Genomic DNA, 20,080 nt, shown 5'->3' with positions numbered 1-20,080 from the left:
TTAATGGTAAAAAGTTAACATTTTCAGATGTCGGTTTAAAATCAGTCATTTTTAAAGAATATGAAAGCGCAATCGCCCCAACTGCCATTTAGATTTAATAAAACCGCCAAACAGGCACACTTGGTCAGAGCACTGTGCTCCTTTCTGACCTAAGCTGCACAATTCTTAGGAAGGCCAAAACACACTTCCAACAGCAGGGGGCGCCACACACCAAGCCTGCAGTGGGCGCTCCAGCTGTCAAACCTCTGCCCCTTCCATCCATTTGCAGAATGTTTAATTCTTTCCTATTCTTACTCTGATTTGAAGAATATTTAGAAGGTTCCAATCCAGCTTCTGTTTAGCCTTTACTTTTCCTTGATTGTTAACAGAAACCGGAACTTGCTGGGGCAGGGGGCGGGGGCGGGGAGGTGGTGTTCAATGGGTCTAGAGTTCCAATTCTGCAAGATGGAAGAGCTCTGCAGATGGATGGTGGCTGGCGGCGACAGCGGCACAACAATGTGAACGTACTGCCCTCACACCTAGAAATGGCCCAGGTGCCAAATTTTAAGTTAGGTGCATTTCTTATAAGTACCGTGCGCTAACCGATTGCGCCACTGGAGCTCCAGGTGCATTTCTATCACAGTTAAAACTACTTTTAAAAAACTGGAGCTTGCTCATAACATGCTAACTGTTTTAAGACTGCATTGTGGATCTGTACTGCCTTTTTATCACCAGGGCTTAGGTAGAGTTTTGGGGACCATTCTTAATTGCTTTACTCTCCCTCTGAGTTCCCCTGAACAAACCAGTCAACCCCTCAAATCTGCGATAATGATGACTTAAAAAGTGAATGCTGGGCTACTAAAGTGTGAAGGGGGGGCAGAGGGCCCGTGGGAAGGAGGGAACTCATCCATGATCACACACCAAGAGCTTTCCATTGGTGATTTCATTTAACCCTCATAAAATCCTGGGAGAGAGGCAGGATTTTCTACTCCTTTACCAAAGGGGTCACCAAGGCCTAGAAGGGCTATGTGCCTTGGCCCAGGGCACTCCGTTGGGAAAGGGTGGGGCCAGGATTTCCACCCTGGCCTTGGGGACTAGAAGCCTTGCTCCCTCCATGTATCTGGGATGTCTAAAGCTGCCCAAAGGGCCCAGTGGTCCACACGATGCTCCCAGAGGCGCCAGATGAGAGGGTTTCAATTCAGCTGATTTACCTTTGGTCCTTTCTGTCCTCCCCCAAGGCACAAGAGAGTCATTTTCTGCCGGATCCTGGGAACAATGAGAAGGCAGTCTCGGGGCGCGGGGGTGGGGCCGCCGCCAGGGCAGAAACAAAGCCTCAAACAGGCCGTCCTTGTTGGAGACCCAGGGTCGGCGTGGCACCACGGCCACGGCCGGAATGAGGCCTGTGGTGTCCCTGCCCCACGGCTGAGTGACGGCTCATGGGTGAGGTCGGCAGCAGGAACCTGAGGTTGGGTCCCTCTGCCAGTGGGAACAGCATAATGGAGTTTTAGGATGAGCTGAACCTCACGGAAGGGGATTATCTCAGTAAGTCACAGAGAGAGCCTGCCTGCCTCCTTCTCGGATGGCCGCCTTTTGCTTTCCTCCCCTGCTGGCCTGGGCCCTCAGGCCTAAGACTCTGAAGTTCTGGAACTAAAATGTTTTAGTCCTCTTGGCCTCCAGGGCCCTGGCAGGGAAGGTGTGACCAGGCCATCCACTGTGTTGTCTGCAAATCACCTCCTCTCCTTCCAGCAACCTCCAACCTAATCCCCTAGACAAGGCTGATCTCGGGAAGCTGGGGGCCCACGGACATAGCTGATGGCCCAGGAGGAGATGCCACTCACGTGGGGACAGCGACCATGTCCTCAGCCAGGCCCTGCAGGGAGAGGGGTAGGAGGCAGGCAGGAGGGCAGAGTTTGGGGCTCACTCATAGGGAGGAACAGGGGCTTCCACCAAGGAGCCTGTGGAGGAAAAATCAGAAAGAGAAAAGGAAATCCAGCCGAGGACAGTGTCACACACGGCAAGGTATGAGCACGGGTGGAGGAGTGGGCCGCATCAGACCCCAAACGTGAGAACTGACCGGGCCCCTGCAGCTGGGCAATGAGACAGTGGGGCCCTCGGTGAGCTCTGTAAGGAGATAGCAGTGGGGCAAAAACACCAACTAAAGGAGTGACCTCAGAAAGGAGAGGAGAAATGTGCTAGTAGTCTGCTTGCGGAAAAAGAGATGGTTTTTATGTTTCCTTTAATTTTCTTAAAGGCTGGGAGCCTTAAATATCGTTAAAGCAGTGAGTTGGGAGAGGCTGAAACTGGAGAGGGAGGGAGAAACGGAGGCAGTGCCCGAGCAGAAAGGAGGGGTGGAGCAATGCAGGTGAATATGCACCGAGGTGCCCTCAAAACTCAGGGTGCATGTCCACGGCGGGTCGTGAATACATACACAGGGAGTGCGGGGCTGCTGGGCTCCCGGACATCCAATTACCTGCAAATGTGTCCCATCAGGGGGGCCTTCCCTGACCAGCTTGTCAGGCATCTCCCTCCCCTCTTTTCTTTCACTTAATTTTCTCCTGACCACCTGTGACTCTTGGTTTCAAGCTGCATAATGGTCACCCCAAAAGATATATTCACCCCCAGTCCCCAGCACAAGTATTCATTACTTTATATGGTAACAGGTGTGATTAAGTTCAGGGTCTTGAAATAAGATTAGCTGGGATTGTGTGGGTGGGCTGAAATACCATCACAAATGTCCTTGTGTAAGATCCGGGCAAAGGAAGGTTTGATGCAGACACAGAGAGGAAGAGGGGATGTGAACAGGGGCAGAGATGGGAGTCACGGAGTCACAGAGTCACGTGGTCGAGGAATGCAAGCAGTCACCGGAGCTGGAGGCAAGAGACAGATTCTCCTCTAAAAGTCACTGGACGGAGTGTGACTGCTGACACCTTCATTTCGGCTCCATGACCTAAACTGACCTCTGGCCTGCAGAACTGTGAGAGAATAGATTTGCTGTTTTAAGCCATCAGCTTTGTGGTACTTTGTCACAGCAGCCACAGGAAACTAATACACTCCACCGTGCATACTTATTGCCTGTCTTCTCTCTGAGATTATAAATTCCGTAAGAAAAGAGCCTGTGGCCCGGCCGGTATGGCTCCATGGTTGAGCATCAACCAGGAGGTCACAATGGGATTCCCCGGGCTTGGTCCCCGGTCGGGGGCAAGCAGGAAGCAGCTGATCAAAGAAACATCAATGATGAGAGAGAATCATTGAAGGGAGAGGGGAGATAGAAACATCAATGACGAGAGAGAAGAAATCTCTCCCTCTCCCTTCCTCTCTGAAATCAGCACCATCTATCTCTTTGAAAGTGTCTGTTCCACAGCCCCAGGCGTTGATAATCACATCCTAATGCATACACGTGTGGCTTATAATCTCCCTTTGCTGGCATTTCTAATTTGGTTGGTGTGTACAGATCTATGGGACGTCTAAGCCAGAAGCCTAAATACTGTACATCACTTTCTCTCTTTCTGCTCTCACTGCAGCTTGTGGGGAACCGACATTTCAAATTAGCAAGACAACCGACCACTGGAGTGGGCACTGTTTGCCCCTGGGACTGGAGGCTACAGACAGGAAGGTGTGATGGGACATCCAGAGCCTTCCCAGGCCTCAGGGAGGAAAATGTTATTCATTGGCATCCATTCTACCAAGAGCCACCGGGGCTGGAGGCAGGGGACAGATTCTGACCCTCACGCAGAATCCCCTGGCTCTGGGAATGCTAGGCGACAGTGCCCATTCTTTGCTGACACCAAGCCTGGTGCTATGTGAGCTATGGATTCTTTTTAAAGTCTTAAAAGATGGGTCTTCTTATTCCCCCTGTGGCAGCGAGGGAGGCTGAGGCTGGTACGTTTAAGTGACCTTCCCAAAGCCACCCAGCGGGTGGGCGATGGAGCCAAGGCTTGAACCCAGGCCCTGGGGCTTCAAGGGCCACATCCATAAGCACTGTGCTATGTGGCCCCGAATTCAAGCTTGAGCTAAATCCCTCTTTTTTGGCCCTTTCTTCTCAACCCTTTAAGATAAAAGAGGGCAGTCAGGTGCCACAAGAGTCCTAGGGGCATGCAGGGCATCAGTTCAGAGGCGCCGGCTTGGCGGGTGCACCATGGCTTTCTGGAAACTTTATTTATTTATTTTTGTAAAGGCCAATTCATTCTTCAAACCACATGGTTAAGTGCCACCTCTCAGAGACAGACAGGCTCTTGCAAACCTCCTGGCACCTGGGTAAAGGTGAGTAGGTTTTCTCGGCACTATTGTTTTCTCAGCATCACGTCCTGGTTCTCCAAACCTTGTTCAGCTTAAAGACAGAAGCAGGTCCGAGAAGACCCCCAGAACAATCTTGTGGCACAACTCGTATTGATTTCTCTGTGCCGGAACCAGTGGGCCATCTGACCCAGAGCTGGAAATGCAGTAACAAACTCATTAGGATAAAAATAAGAAATGTTTTCAGCAAAGGCCCTAGGTCACTCTGCAAACAGCAACTTTACTTTCCAGGTCACTTTCGTAGTTTGTCAGCCAGGAGGAATTACCTCTGTGGGACCAGGTGGCTTTCTGATTGTTTTCCTTAGTTCCTGGGCCTAATGGTTTCTGGCTTCATTAAACACACAAAATGACCACTTAGCATGCTAACTGGGTGTTTGTGTCCTTGTCACGCTCATTTAACACAATACCTGATGGACCTTCCTCTACTGGGTGTTTCTTAATGTATTTGAGAACATTTACAAAAACTCCTTGGAGGTGTCTGACGTGGGCTTTGCTGACTCCCCGCATGCTGGCCTGATGTCAGTCAATAGGACATGGAGAGCTTCAGCCACCAGGAGCGTGCTCGTGGTCAGAGCCTCACGCACAGGGGGGTGTGAGCAGGTGCTGAGATCGGAAACCGAGACGCCACGAGCACCACAGCGTGTCTGGCCCCCGACGCATACTGTGATTATTGCCTGGACTAGGCATCTGATCCAGCTGAGGTCTGGGCCCTACACACTGTAATGTGCCCAGACTGCTTCTGTCTTTAAGCTGAGATGAATGCAAATGATTAAAAAAAAAGCCATAGAGAGTAATAAAATAAAATTCCTGGATGTCTCTGAGGCAATCCCCACTGAGTTACTTTGCCATTTTCGTGCACAACAGTTTGTGACTGCCAGATACCAAACCCTTCCCTGAAAACTGGGGACTGTTTTGGCTTTTCAGTATTAACAGTGAGTGGATTCTGCAAGGGCCTGGCTGAGGTACATTGCATTATTTGACTAATGGAAAGCAGAATAAAACCAAAAAAGCAAAGTAACTTAAATCTAGCACAAATACTTCTAGTGGATGCTATGATGCCAATTATACCGCCCCCCGACAAAGCCATTCGCAAAGATATAATTCAGCATCTAAGTGTGGGCACAGGGCTGTACCATGTGAAAAACATGTCTAAGCAAATCTTCCACTCAGACTACTACATGGAGAATATGGAAATAAAATAAAAGAGGTGTCTTACAGAATCACGAAATGGAGGGTTTAAAAAGAAAATAAGTCAGTTGAATAGTTATGTCTGGTTAATCAATCCATGTGACCATAAATGACAAGATCCCTTTCTTTCAGAAACATCAGTGTATGAGTTTGCTAGAGCCGCTGCAACAAGTACCACAAAAACGGGGGTTTGGAACCACAGCAAAAGGCAGTATTGCCTCACAGTTGTGAGGTGTGGGCAGGGCCATGCTCCCTCCACAGGTGCCACGGAAGGATCTGTTCCAGGCATCGCCTGCCTTCTGGCAGCAGAGCTCCAGTCTTCCCACGGCGTTTGTGTGCTTGTCTGTGTCCACATGCCCCCGCCTATAAGAACCCCAGGCACACTGGGTGAGGGGCCCCCTAACCCACCAGGACCTCACCTTAACCCTATTTCCAAACGAGGCCACATTCTGAGGTACTGGGAGTTAGGACTTGAACATAGGAATTTTTGGTGAACACAATTCAACCCATACAAATCAGAGTAGAAGATTCACGTCTGAGCGCCAATTCACACTTTCCCTTTTTACCACCATTGGCATCAAAAAGCAAAGCTCACAAAGACCAGAGTAAAAACGTATTTTAACTTTAAAAAAAAAAAGAGAACCAGAGCCGTAAGGTAGTAACAGTCATTAGCCTCAGACCTTGTACCCTAGTGTGGGAAGCAATGTAATTTATGGCATACTAGCAGACTCACCTACCTCTCGGCCTTAAGTGACAGCAACACACACACACACACACACACACACACACACACACACACACCACCAGCACCAGCACCATCACCAGCACCAGCACCATCACTACCACCACCAGCACCACCAGTATCACCAGCACCAGCACCAGCACCAGAACCCACACCAGCACCATCATCATCACCATTACCATCTCCATCACCATCACCATCTCCATCACCATCACCATCACCAGCACCACCAGCACCACCAGCACCACCTGCTTGTGTGGTTCAGAGGAAGGGGGTGGGGCGTGAAGAATGAGCCTGCAAGGCTGGCTTCTAGCTGGTGTACGGATAAGTCACTCAACCTCCCTGAGTCATTTCCTTTCCTAAAATATGATGGGTCATCTCCAAGTTCCTTTCCAAGAGAGGATTCTGAGTCTCTAATTTCTTGGTGGAAATCTACCCTCAGGTACTTCTAGTTACAGAAGGTAGCATTAGAATAACTACATTTAAAAAAAAACCCTCTACATGGGAAACCAAAACATGTTTCTAGATCTTAGATAGTGGTCATTTCAAAATAAACTTGTACTTGATTTAGAAGTACAGATTATTGCCTGTGAACTGAAGGAGAGATAAATATCCTCAAATCCAATCTGGTCAAGTTCCCCCTTGGACTCACTGTAGCGGTGGGAAGATGGTTAAATGGAGCGAAAGGAGACAGATGAGGAGAGCCAGCAACAACCCAGAGCTTCCAGCTTTCTGTGCGAAAGGGGTCCAAGTCACAGAACCTGGCTTCCCAACCAACTTGACGTGCGACTCCCAGTCATTTAACCCGTCTCCCAGCGCTGAGGCCTGTTCCTGCAACAGAAACCTTCTCTGTTTTTCCTAAATGACTCTTAAACAGATTCAAGGTTGTTCTGTGTTTTGCTAATATTTTAGGGAATTAGGGAAAAACTTGCACACCATAGAGAGAAATAATGAACACAGGGGAGCCGGGTTGCATGGGGTAACCTGTCCTGACTCGCACAGGCATGCTACCAGAAATTCCTCGGGTCAGGTGGCACTGGAATATATTTCTGACACCCCACCAATTTCATGAGACACAAATAGGTGGGAGGGGCTGGGTTACAGTGACGGGCAGCTGAGGACAGACACAAGGTCATCAGCTGTCAGAGGTGTTATGTGATGGGCTCTTTGTCCCATGTTGCCCTTGTTAAAATCTACTCAGGTGTTGGATCAATGAATCCAATATTAAGCTGTGAATTTTAAAAAAATCCATTAAAAGTTTAAAACATACATAGGGCTTGATTTTAAAGGACCACTGCCAGGACTCATCTAGCTAAACAGTTCTCGTGATGACGGTAAGAAGGGCTACAGTTACTCTGTCCCTGTCACCAGCGGAACCCAATCCCTCTTACTGCCTTAGGTCCCACTATCAGTCACTGTTGCTGAGAACTGCACCCACACAGGCATTTCAGCAAGATCCTCATATTGTACTGGAAAAAAGCAAATTTCTACAGGACTTGACAGGCAATGTGGACCACCACCTCGACAAAGGGAAATCAAGAGTTCAAAAGACCAGTACTTCTTTGATCCTCTTCTTGTCTCCATCCCAAAGGCACAGTCTACCATGTAAGCTTGTTTATAAATGGTGTGTGTGCTCTGTTGGTAAGTGTTATAAACAACCTTAAATTATATACCCTGTGCTGTGGATTACAGTGCTGTACGTGTTTTCTCCATGTTTTTTTTAGCATTATCTTCTACATCTGAACTGCCATGGGGAGCTGATAAAGGAAGGATGTGTGCTGTTTAAGGCGGTGCAGTCACCCACAGACCCTGCCAGCGGCACAGTGTGAGGGGCACCTGCTCACAGCTGTGCCTGGGAAGACGGCACAGAGAGTGGGATGCTGTAGGTGCTCCATCGATACGTGTTTCATGGAGAATAAATAAATATGTGACATCAGCATCAACGTAATGAGGAAAGAAACTTTCACTGGGGAAATCAAAATATCACCAGTTAAGTTTGGAAAAGGGGCAGGGATGGTAATACGGTTGACTCCGGATGTTCAGAAATGGGCTGGAAATTATTCAGCAAGACAAGAGTATGATTAAAATTAAAGGCAAGGTCTGCCTTCCTTCAGCATGTAAGAAGTCCCAAGAAACACCATGACCCTTTGTTCCTGGATTCAATGGTTTCCTCAAATAACAATCGCTCGTAAAATGTTTTGAAGAGGTTGTTAATTAACCTGGCATAACATCACATTTGGGGATACACGACATTGACATCTCCTTTTAATATAATCGTTTCTCCTTTTCCAAAAACATGGTGGTGGAGGGGGATGTCTCTCCTTACCGTGAGCGACAGGGCCATGCACACGAACGTGAACCTCTTGATGTGGGCCGCCGTGACCGTGCTGCTCGTGCTCACCAGTTTATTGCTGGGGTTGTTCTAGGGGGAGAAAGGACAATGGTGACTGGGCTCCGGGTCATCCTCGACTGACCGCACGTGCACCTTAAAAAGCATCTCACCCTAGCCGGTTCGGCTGGATAGAGCATCTGCCTTTGAACTGAAGGGTCCCGGGTTTGATTCCGGTCAAGGGCACGCACCTCGGTTGCAGGCTCCTCCCCAGCCCGGGCCCTGGTCGGGGCTTGTGTAGGAGGCAACCAGTCGATGTGTTTTTCTCACATTGACATTCCTCTCTGTTTTTTTCCCTCATGGTGACTGGGCTCCGGGTCATCCTCGACTGACTGCACGTGCACCTTAAAAAACATCTCACCCTAGCCAGTTCGGCTCAATGGATAGAGCATCCGCCTTTGAACTAAAGGGTCCCGGGTTTGATTCCGGTCAAGGGCACGCACCTCGGTTGCAGGCTCCTCCCCAGCCCGGGCCCTGGTCGGGGCTTGTGTAGGAGGCAACCAGTCGATGTGTTTTTCACACATTGACATTCCTCTCTGTTTTTTTCCCTCTCTCTTCCATTCCTTCTAAAAAGCAATGGAAAAAATCCTCAGGGGAGAATTAAAAAAAAAAAAAAAAAAAAAGCATCTCATTTGTGTTCTTTGTGATGAGTTTAAACCACAGGAGGGGAACATCGGCCCAAGGGCCAGATAGGGCCTGTGAAATCATTTGATCTGGCCCTGCCAAGACGTTAGGGGTGAGTTAATAAAATGTTTGACCAAATATAGCAGGCTAATTTTTAAGTTGACAATTTTGTATGGCCCGCAAATGATATAAATATCCAAATGGCCTTTGGCAGGAAAAAGGTTCCCCATCCCTGGTCTAAAGTATAGATTTCAAGTGACAGCTTGGAAGATGGCTGTCACTTTGAGTCTCTCTCTCAGACAGCTGTCAGGTTTCTGGATGTGACAGTATCCAGAGAGAGTTCTACACTCAACAGTGGCCAGTACCCTCCCTTTGATGCTGGGTGCCCACCTAGCCAGTCCAGGGCCTTGTGTGCCCTCTCCTGGCCACTGTGGGCACCTCCCTGAATGCCATGGCCCTGCTCTGTGATCTTTGGGCCCTTCCTCCCCACCAACCGGAATCTAAGATGGAGTGACCATCAAGGCCCTGCCTGCCCTGACCCAGACTCCCTTCCCCGCCGTGACTTTTCAACCCGAATCCCAAAGGGAACCACTTGCTCTTCCCCTCACCCACTTGGTGTTTCCAGGCTTTTGTACTTTTGTTCCTCCTCCTCTCGTTGGATCTTCTGATGATCAAAAACACCCCTTTATTCAAGGCTCATCATCCTCACAGCCCACTGGTTCCTTAAAGCCTCTCTGGTCGTTCCCCTCCAAACTGCCTCTGCGCCTTCCTGCAGTGTAGATCCCGAAGCCAGGGCTAGCATCCTAGCCTGTATTTGGGGCTCGTGTCAAAGCCCCGTGAGGGGTGGGCTCGCTCTCTGAGATAAAGAACTGTGTTTCTCACCTATCTCTTTAGCTCCTGCAACTCAGCACAATCTACCCCAAGCACAAAAAGTGCTCAACAGCCTTTGTGACATTGAATTTTAAGCAAATAACGCAGATGGCTCCGCTGTTTTCTTACACATCCCTGAATCTGAGCCTTGCTGAGGCCACCCCAGTGCCACTGCTCAGCGTGCCATTACCCAGTCCAAGTGCGTGCCTGGCCCTCTCCTGCGGAGACCAGCAGAGCAGAACAATTCCCTACTCGTTGTGGATCCAATTAGTCCCAGAGCAGACTAACGAAAACATACTCCGCATCCCACCCAAAGAGAGACACACAGCAGAGATATCACAGGTCCAACTGGAAAGGAACTGTTGATGTTTCCCCGACTTCAGAGGCCAAAGCAATCTCTCCGATCCCTTCCTCTCACAGATGCAGCCAGCACAAACGCTGGATGAGCTGACATGGCCTTATTTCCAGTCTCTGATGCATATCTGCTGCCATGGCCAAGTGCAGGCCACAGTGGTAGGACATCTGTCCATCACCACCCACCCCAGGGATCTGTGTGAGTGGTGCCCGGGTGGGCCGAGAGAGAAGGCAGCCACGCTGGAAGGAATTAAGCACAGGTCGCCCGAGGTGACAGTGACGTGCCACGGCTCCTTCAGGGACACTTTTATTTTTAAAATAGCAACTACTTCTGCAAGTACGGTTAGAATAAACTAGCACGTATCACTAGATTGGCATCTGCGCTTTGTGTGTTTGTCCAATCTGCTCAGAAACATGCTCTTTCGCTGGTGAGAACTGAACATTAGAGAGAACGTGTGCAAGTGGAAAACTAGTTCAATGTTGAGCTAGCACCCCCAGAAGTTATGCGAGAAATTTTAAATCTCTGATTCTGCAACCCACAAAGAGGCTAAGGATTTCAACCGTCAGTGTGGCGAATTCTGGAAGTCCACACAGAGGTCCGAAGATTTGGGTGAATAGATGCATTCACAGGAATGGCCGGAGCAGCCCAGCAGAATGCCTGGAAACAATGGGTGGGGTTTCTAAAGGGCTCTGAGTAAGTAACTCCAGCTTCTGGCTAGAGGTACGCTCGTTAAAGGAATTGTCTCACAGCGCCAGCCTCTGTGATCACACATAAAACAATGTTGTTCTTGGATGCGCCTAGCGAAACTGTACAGTGCTGTATTGTTAAGTTTTATTATTTCAAGGGAGTCAAAAACAATTTCAGATGAGACTTTCATGGCCAGGAGGTTCTAATGCTTCAATACCTGCTGCGCTCATCAAGTTTTATTATATAATCTTGTTCTCCTAGAGCCAGAGATTTAGCAAGAAGACTTAAACCCATTTTGGTTTTCCAGGATTTACTTGTATACACATGTTCCTTGAAATGAAAACAATGATTTCTATCAGTAGACTGGATGAAACCCACTCAAACACGGGCTGCCCACCTTCTCCGGCAAGTGCCTCGTGCCTCTGAAGTCTGCGCTCAGAGGCCTGGGAAGCAGAAATCAAATGCATTTTTTCTAAGAGATGCTCTGCACCCTGAGGTTGCAAAGAATGTTTGCAATAGGTGGATGGTCCAACTGATGGTCTCCTGGGGAAACTCCACACCCGGTAAAGCGTTCTGGGTACCACAGCTGCTCTATCTCCCGTGAGGCTGTGTGGTGGCAATCCCAGGAGTGTTTTGAGGTGAGTTGCTATTCATGGGTGATTGTGGGTGTGGAAATAAGGGCAGGTGATCCACTGGAGACCCTCGGGCAAAGAGGCTCCTCTCCTGGCCTCCCAGAGCTTTTGTTGGGATAAGATAAAATCATATTGGTGATCACTTGGTAAGGTATACAAATATCTAATCACTAGGATGTACACCTGGAACTTATTATAATGTTGTATGTCAACGTTAGTTGAAAAGTAAATGGAAAAAAGATAAAATGACGTTGGCAATGGCTCTGAACTAGTTCTAAAGGAACTCAAGGCCAAATAGTTGCTATTAAGAGTACCGGGAGCAGTTGGGTGCTTCTTCCCCATTTTTTTATTTTAAAATGTTGCACACTATGTTTTTTGGGGTCTGTGTTTTAGGACATTTGTTTTAGGATAAAAGGCTACTAGTTTTAGGTTCAATTAATTAAGCCTGATGACACAGACATTTCCAGGATGTTCCTGACCCAGCCAAAGGCCACATGACCAGAGGGTTATGTGTTCCCTGGGCTGTGTCAGCAGCAGCAGGGGACAGAGCTGCTGTCAACAGCTTTCAGCTGCAACAAGCTGCTGCATTCAGACCCACGAGGTGCTGTCAACAGCTTTCAGCTGCAACAAGCTGCTGCATTCAGACCCACGAGGACCCACACCCACTGCAGAGACCACTCCAGCGTGCATGGACCCCGCACATCGAAGACTTCCGTAAACTTCTGAGCTCAAGCACACACTTCCTGTCTGTACCTTCACAACTTCTACGAAGTTAGTGTTAGTTTAACAACAACAACAAAAAAAACCAACATAAAACCCCCACAGAAACAAAATCCAAAGTATTAATTTTTTTTGAGAGTATATTTTCCCTTTTGCAAACACATAATTTCTCAGTAGATTAACCCGAACGTGACCATCATTTTGGAGTGGTATTATAGGCTCAGCATCAAGGTAAGCTTGAATTTACCTCTGTTATTTTCTGAGGGAAATATTCCACAATTACCTTTGTCATCCCCAATATCACATTAGCCTTTCCAAGGGAGGAAAGATTGGCAAACACCAGAGATGCCTGTCTATCAAATGCTAATTTACAGAGCGTGTTTCAGACGCCACGCCGCACAGGTTCTCACCTTGTCAAAAGCAGGGTAGACAGCACGGATTTCCGTCAACCAACCATATGGCATGTGACCCACGGGATATGTGGCTGTCAAAATCGCCACTGCCTGCAAGAGGAAGAGCCAGCAGAGTTAGTGTTGGACATTGGCGGAGAGCATCTCCAGTAGCGGCCGTCTGCATGCGGCAAAGCAAGCTGCCTCGGTGTGGCCACCGCTGACAAGTCACTCCACACTGGGTGACAGGCATCGGCCTACCCCAGGGTGGCCTGGGAGGGGCAGGTGCTCCACTGTGTCCCTGGGGGTGGCACGAGCTGGCCCCGGGGGAGCACCTGGGACCAGGAGCATGGGTCTTGTTTTACACAAGTCCAACAAGAAACAGGTCCAAGTCCAGATTGCTGGCTCGAGAAGCCACTTCAACCCAAGTCCAGACTCCAAAGACTTTGCTCTCCCCAGAGAGCCAAACCAAACCCTGTAGTCCGGCCCAATTCTTGAATGTCCAATAGATTCTGAGCCCTCGCTGCTCTCTGGGTGGCCTTCGCTCAGGACCCACTCTCCGCCTCCATCCTGTCCTTCAGGGCGACTGATGGCAGGTGCTGGTTGGTGGCTTTACGTATTCTCTCCTTCTGACTCAACTCCCTTCCAATCTGTGCGGGCAGCATAGCCCGGTGTTTAGGTCTAATTTAAGAAAACTAAGTAACTATTGCTTACAGGAAGTCAAACATGTTCTTCCATGAAAGCGGGTTTCTTTCCTTCTGTGAACGACAAGGAAGGAAATGAAAACAAAGCATCTAACCCTACACCGTGGCAGAGTCCGACCCTCTGGCTGGCTAGCAAAGGAGGCGTGCAGGCTTCCTCAATTTTAATTGACGCAACAACCACGCCAGAAACACGAGGGGCGTCCCCAGCAGGCTGAAGAAACTGCAGTGGGGACTGGTACAGTGCAAGAAACACGAGCGCGGAATTAGGAGGGCCTGGATTCAAACCTCCACTTCCTCACCTGCCAGGCCTCCCTGCCCGCTCCTCCAGCAGAACCAGGAGGATAACAACGTCCATCCCACAGGGTTGTGGGGAATCAACGAAATGTGCATAAGTAGATGATAAACAGATGTCCATTCTGTACCCCATGGGCCGTGCCTCTATGCCACGGAGGTCAATTGAAAAAGGGCTCTAATACATAAATTAGTTGCCTTATTTATTGCAAGGGGAGGATGGAATTCTAGCACACAGGTGATGGGGGTCACCTTCTCTTTACTGGGCAACCTAGACTGCCGTATTTAAGTAACACAGCTGCTGTGTGTCAGAAGCCACCCAAGATGATATGACTCAATACACACAATCCAGGACCAAACTGAGGCGAGAGAAAGGGTTCGGCTTGTGATTTATGCGTTCCCCTTTCCAAGCCGCCAGGAGCAGCTTCCCAGCACATGGAAACTGGCAGGAGACCCCAGGCTGGAGACACGCTGACAGCGCTGTCAGGGCGCGGTGTCAACAGGAGGCCCGAGGAGCAGCCACTGGCCTTCCTGAAGGCTCGGCCGTTCCAGAGACAGGCTTGGTTCTCCAGAGGCAGCGGCGGCGGCGGAAACCAATGAAGTCATTTTATTTGTTCATACCATCCTTGGAAGATGGAAAAAGTGATTCAGCTCTTTCTTTGGAGTGTGGCTGCCAGTTTCCAGGTAAATTTCTTGAGTTGTGAGTGAGCCTCTCATTTGGAGGAGGGCAGGCGGCCAAAGAGCACATAAAGCCACGATGGGTTGGGTGGTACGTGCAGGAGGGCAGAGAAAAAATAGGTGATAGCAGGTGGGTCCAAATAGAAGCAAGGGCCCCGAACCTCTGGGTGTTTTCCCTTCTGCAGCCCATGGCCTGCTCCCTTGTCCTCTGCAAGGACAGCGGAGAGGCATCATGCGGACGCCATGGAAAAATGGAGAGGTCACTGGGCGAGAGCCAGACAACCTGGATTCTAATACTGGCCCAGCTTCTTGCTAGTTTTGTGTTGTTAACCATGTGTCCTTGCCTCAGTTTCCTCAAACGGTCATTGAGAAGGATGAATGAGATGTTTTCTTTCAGACTCACGAAGATATGGAATTACATGATTGTAAGTCACCAAATGAGCTCCTCATGGCTTCCTAGTGGGAATGTGTCATATAATGTAATATCACAGAATTATTTGAGCTCTCAGGATGCACTAGAAACAAATCTGTAAACACATCCCCTCCCCCGCCCCCAATTACAAAAGCGACGAGTGCCCACATCCCCGGAAACTGCCCTACCTCTGTAGCCGCAGAACTGCCACCAAGGTCCCGGGAAACAAAGAGGTTGACAATAGGTCTACTGATTCTCTGTGTAGCCAAGATGAGCGCCAACGGCCACCAGAAGCTCAGCATCTTTCTGATTGTTGCATCTCCCTGCATCAAGAAATGGAGGCAGGACATTAGCCAGAGAGAGACAAGAGCCGTATGATTTCACTCATATGTGGAATTTAATGAACACACTGAACTACCAAGCAAAATAGAAACAGACTCATAGAGAGCAGGCAGATAGCTCTGGGAGGGGTGGTGTTCGGGGGCGGGCATGGAGGGATTGAGCAAAATAGAAAAAAAAAAGAGAAAGAACTCATGGACATGGACAACAGTGTGGAGATTGCAGAGGTGGAAGGGGTGGGTGGAGGTGGAACAGGACACAGAGGGAATAAATGGCCTTGGGGGAAAAATAAATAAAAGAAAAAAGAAAAAAAGTAAGGGAGGCAAAAGTTCACTAAATGCTAGAAGTGGAACAGGAAGAACAATTAGGAGCCAAAGCCTTTCTTTTTTGATGTCAATCCCAAGTCAATTCACTAAACTTAAAAAACAATATAAGGAAAAACCTCTGTAGACTAGCCAAGTTGAATTAAAATAAAATGTACAGTGAAAATGAAATGAACTCAGACAGTTGGCACGCTACTGTGAAATCAAAACACACATTTAGCCTTGAGCGATCCAAACCACTATTTCCAAACAGGGCCACTCTAACCCAGGCAGAAACCAACTCCATGGCCCGAGAAACAAGTTGGAAATTAGTTTTTGTTTAAATCATCAAGCTGACTGGTTGGAAGCCATGTCAGTAAGAGGTAACTCTTTTTTCATCTTCTTTTGTAAAAATTGAATTTATTGGCGTTACATTAGTCAATAAAAGTATATAGGTTTCAAGTGTACAATTCTGCAGTACACCACCTGCACATTGCATTGTGTGCTCACCATCCAAAGTCTAGTCTCCTTCCAGCAACATTTACCTCCCCTTTACCCTCTTCCACCTTCCTCCCACCCTTGAAGAGGTAACTTTTAAAAGTAAAAAAATTTTATAATTAAAAAAAATTGAAATCAGCTCACAAATATGCCTGGTTATTTGGGCACTAAGTACATCTCCTACAGAGGTTCTTATTTTAATGGGCCCAACCAGTGTGGCTCAGTGGTTGAGTGTCAGTCTATGAACCAGGAGGTCACAGTTTGATTCCCCGGTCAGGGCACAAGCCTGGGTTGCGGGCTTTATCCTCAGTAGGGGGCATGCAGGAGGCAGCCGATCAATGCTTCATTCTCTCTCATCATTGATGTTTCTCTCTCTCTCTCTCTCTCTCTCTCCCTCCCTCCCTCCCTCCCTCCTTTCCTCTCTGGAAAAATAAAAGCTCTAACAGAATTCATGTAAAGGTTTAGAAGCATAAGTAAAATAAAAGCATGGTAACGAAAATGTGAGAATTTTGTTGAGAATGCCACAGCAAAGATGTGTGCTACTTTAGCCCAGCTTTCACTAAATAACATTGGTTTTGGTTCTTCACGAGGGTAAAAGTCACAACATGGGACCATCTCAGCACTTTAATGTGCTTTCCTTTGCTGCTGGCTGCCTGTTTTAGATGGAGTGGCATCATTAAGGTCAATTAGATGTGGTTGTCCTTGGGACAGAAATAACTAGTTCTGTTTTTATTGGTGGCCTGACCCGGGATTGAGGTAAGTGGGCAATACAATTAATGTTCTGACATGATGAAAGTAACATGTGGTCAAAGGTGGGGTCAGGGGTGGAGTGTGGTGATTTATTCAGGGCTACATTTAATCACGCACATCTGCCTTATAGCCAGATGGAAATAAATCCAAATGATGTCTAGTACCTAAGGGTAGGAGATCAGCATAGGTATAAATCAGGCCCTGGTTACACCTCTGATGGAAAGGAAGCTTTGGTCGTTTGGATAAGATTATACCTTGCTTGTATCTTACTCAAATTTCAAGGCCCAGGCCAAGCTCTGCCTCCATCAGGGAGGCGTGTCGGCCACATCACCTGCTTCCTCCTCTCGGCGTCAGTGGCTCTCACTGCAGTGTTCTCCCTGCATCTATGCACTGTCTTGGGTTCATGTCTGTACTGATCTTACCTGCCAAATAGGGACATACAGCTGCTTGACAGTGGAGAACATACTTTAAAAATTTCGGTGTCCGCCTATGGTGCCTAAATGCTCTTCTCACTCCACACAAGGTACCTGAATGAGCGACTGTGTTTGCAACACAGAGTGTAGGAACAATGCCTGGATCCTTGGTATAAATTAAAAATGAACAAATGATCAAATGTAGTTCAAAGGGACCATGGGGGCTAAAGTCTTCGATGACTGTAGAATAACTTACTGTTGACAAAGAGTAAGAAAAACCATCAATGCTGTATGCACTCCTCAGCCTGACTTGAGTCACCGAGCCCCAGTTTCACACAGAGATACGGAGCTGGACAGCGAACTCTAAGATCCCTTCCACCTCCAGAGCTCATGAATTCTCCAGCTGTCTGTCCCTGTGGACACTCCCCGGCACTTGACATCTCAGTGAGTGTGCTCAGTGTACTGACTTCTCATTTCATAGAGGGGCGGGGTGAAATTTCATCCCGCTCAGATGCACAGACAGGCTGCCACGAGTTCTAAGGACATACCCCCAGCTCCGGCCCACTGTGGTCGGGGATGATGTCGTGGATGTTCCGGTAGTAGCCCAGGCACAGGGTGGCGCAGCGCACAAGGGCGCCCATGTACAAGGAGAGGATGGGGATGAGCAGGGGCTCCCGGCACTCCAGGTGGCTGTGAAGCAAGATGGCTACAAAAACGACCTGCGAGATGGGTAGACGAGAGTGAGTTAGAGGAGAGAAGTCAGAACCAGTCAACAGAGGCACAGCCCAATTTCTTGCACCAAAAGGAAACAGATTTCTGAGGGAAAACCTCCATGTTGATGAGAAAGAGACCAGAAATTGGGCTCTGGCTCAATACTGCTCTCACAGGATTCATGGTCAGACATCTGGGATTCACAGGGTGAGCACATCATCATTTTGTTATATTCACCACCAAGATTCTTTTAAGGCAACTGCACATATGGTTAAGGTCATTGCTAAATAATATCTAGAAATCTTGGCTTCCCAGAACCCAAGAGATACAGTAGAGCTTTACCAGCTTGAGGCTAGATACCTGAGGCCCTAAGTTACCTTACACACACACACACACACACACACACACACACACACACACACACACACACACACACACACACAGCAGTGATCAATGACATTAGTACACAGAAGAGTAGACATCAGTGTTTATAAGATGGAATTCACTAAAAATGCTGCAAAAATACCAATACTAGTTATTATAAAACAAGCTAAATTAAAATATCAACTTATAAAAATGGAATAGGTCAAAAAGTAGTCAAGAGGGTTATAAATAATAACTAAGTCTCTAAAGCAAATGTAATACTCTATTTACCCTCCCTGTCCTGCAGAAATCCGAGAAGCAGCCCAGCCTCTGTCCAGAGTCCTGGGACCCACACATTCCGAAGACCAGTGAGGCGTACTGAGTGCAGAAGTAGGGCAATGGGTGAGGGGAGATATCCCTGAGTTACATCAATAGGCAAATATCCACCAACCGGCAGGTATGAAAAATACAGCCCCACTGGGTGACCCTGACCAAAGGAGGCTTCTCCTGATCACTGCAGTCTCAAGAAATCAGCGACGACAGAAAGTTAGAAAAGAAGCTGGAGACAGCAAGACTCACTGATGAGTACATCCACTGCCATCGTGCCCACAGAAAATCAGGGTGGTCCAAGAAACTCTTCTGAACGACATAGAAGTATTAGCTATAGAGGTGATTTGCTTGTACGCAGGTAGTCATTTCAAACCCAGTAAATGAGACAGACCCCAGCACAGATGTCCTCAGGGAATGCAGGACCGAGGTGCTGCGGGGCCCCATGGACACACAAGGCTGCCCGCAGCACAGGGAGAGGTCACCAGCTGGAGCAATACTCACAGTCATGCTCATGCTTCAAGGACATAGCAGAGATGCCCATGGCTGTCGCCATGACCACTGCTTCCCAGTGGAACAACTGTCGTGTTAACTAAGAACTGCAGGGACGCCTCGTGAAGAACCCGCTGTGTCTGGATCAGAAGATTGAGACTTTTGTGCAGTGGACCAAGATGCCCATAAATTTCTTTAATGAATCAGAAGCCTTTAAGTCTCCCCAACATGCAACGCAGACTAGTGTGTCCACAGCAAGTGTAACATGGGACACATGCAAACCTACTCTGTAAACTGAGATGATTATATTGAGAGATTTAAAAAAGTATATATGTTTTTATTGATTGTTAGAGAGAGAGGAAGTGAGAGATAGAAACTTCCATGAGAGAGGAACATAATCCATAGGCTGCCTCCTGCACGACCCCTACTGGGGATCAAGCCTGCAACCTAGGCATGTGCCTGACCAGAATCGAACCAGCGACCTCTTGGTTCATGGGTCAGTGCTCAACTACTGAGCCACACCAGCTGGGCCATATTTAGAATTTAAAAATTGTATGAAAAATTAATAGGTGAGGGCCAACGCCTCGTCTGCCAAGTCCAGGAAGGCTCCCGGGGCCATCAGGATGGCCGCGCAGGATCAAGGAGGAGGATCTGGACTTGAAGGAACAGGGAGCCATGGGCAAAGTGATAAGTGTGGAGGTAACAAGAAATGGTCCAAGCACGGAGCAAGAGTGGACAAAGGGGCAGGAGGGTGCATTCGACCGGTAAAGCTCCGGAGGTCAGGGTGAAGGTTTTGTCACTCTCCTGTCATATGTATATATATATATATATACACATGTATATATATGTATTTTATTGATTTTAAAAAATGTGTGTGTGTGTGTGTGTGTGTGTGTGTGTGTGTGTGTGTACACATAAAGAAAAAAATACAC

General features: G+C 48.2%; 1 protein-coding gene across 1 annotated transcript in view; it reads right to left on the bottom strand.

Moving 5' to 3' along the window:
• Nucleotides 1–20,080, bottom strand: part of ANKH (ANKH inorganic pyrophosphate transport regulator) — a gene marked incomplete at its 5' end in the record, with an annotated part of 137,356 nt that overhangs the window by 31,803 nt on the left and 85,473 nt on the right. The window contains 4 exons of the mRNA XM_015567632.1: nucleotides 8,529–8,624; nucleotides 12,890–12,982; nucleotides 15,142–15,276; nucleotides 17,804–17,974. Coding sequence (XP_015423118.1) covers nucleotides 8,529–8,624; nucleotides 12,890–12,982; nucleotides 15,142–15,276; nucleotides 17,804–17,974 — 495 coding nt within the window. The remainder of the gene's footprint in view (nucleotides 1–8,528; nucleotides 8,625–12,889; nucleotides 12,983–15,141; nucleotides 15,277–17,803; nucleotides 17,975–20,080) is intronic.

Source organism: Myotis davidii, unplaced genomic scaffold (genome assembly GCF_000327345.1).
Source record: "Myotis davidii unplaced genomic scaffold, ASM32734v1 scaffold143, whole genome shotgun sequence".
Classification (NCBI taxonomy): domain Eukaryota; kingdom Metazoa; phylum Chordata; class Mammalia; order Chiroptera; family Vespertilionidae; genus Myotis; species Myotis davidii.
The sequence above is the reverse complement of the archived record's forward strand: the minus strand, read 5'-3'. Positions and strand labels throughout refer to the sequence as shown.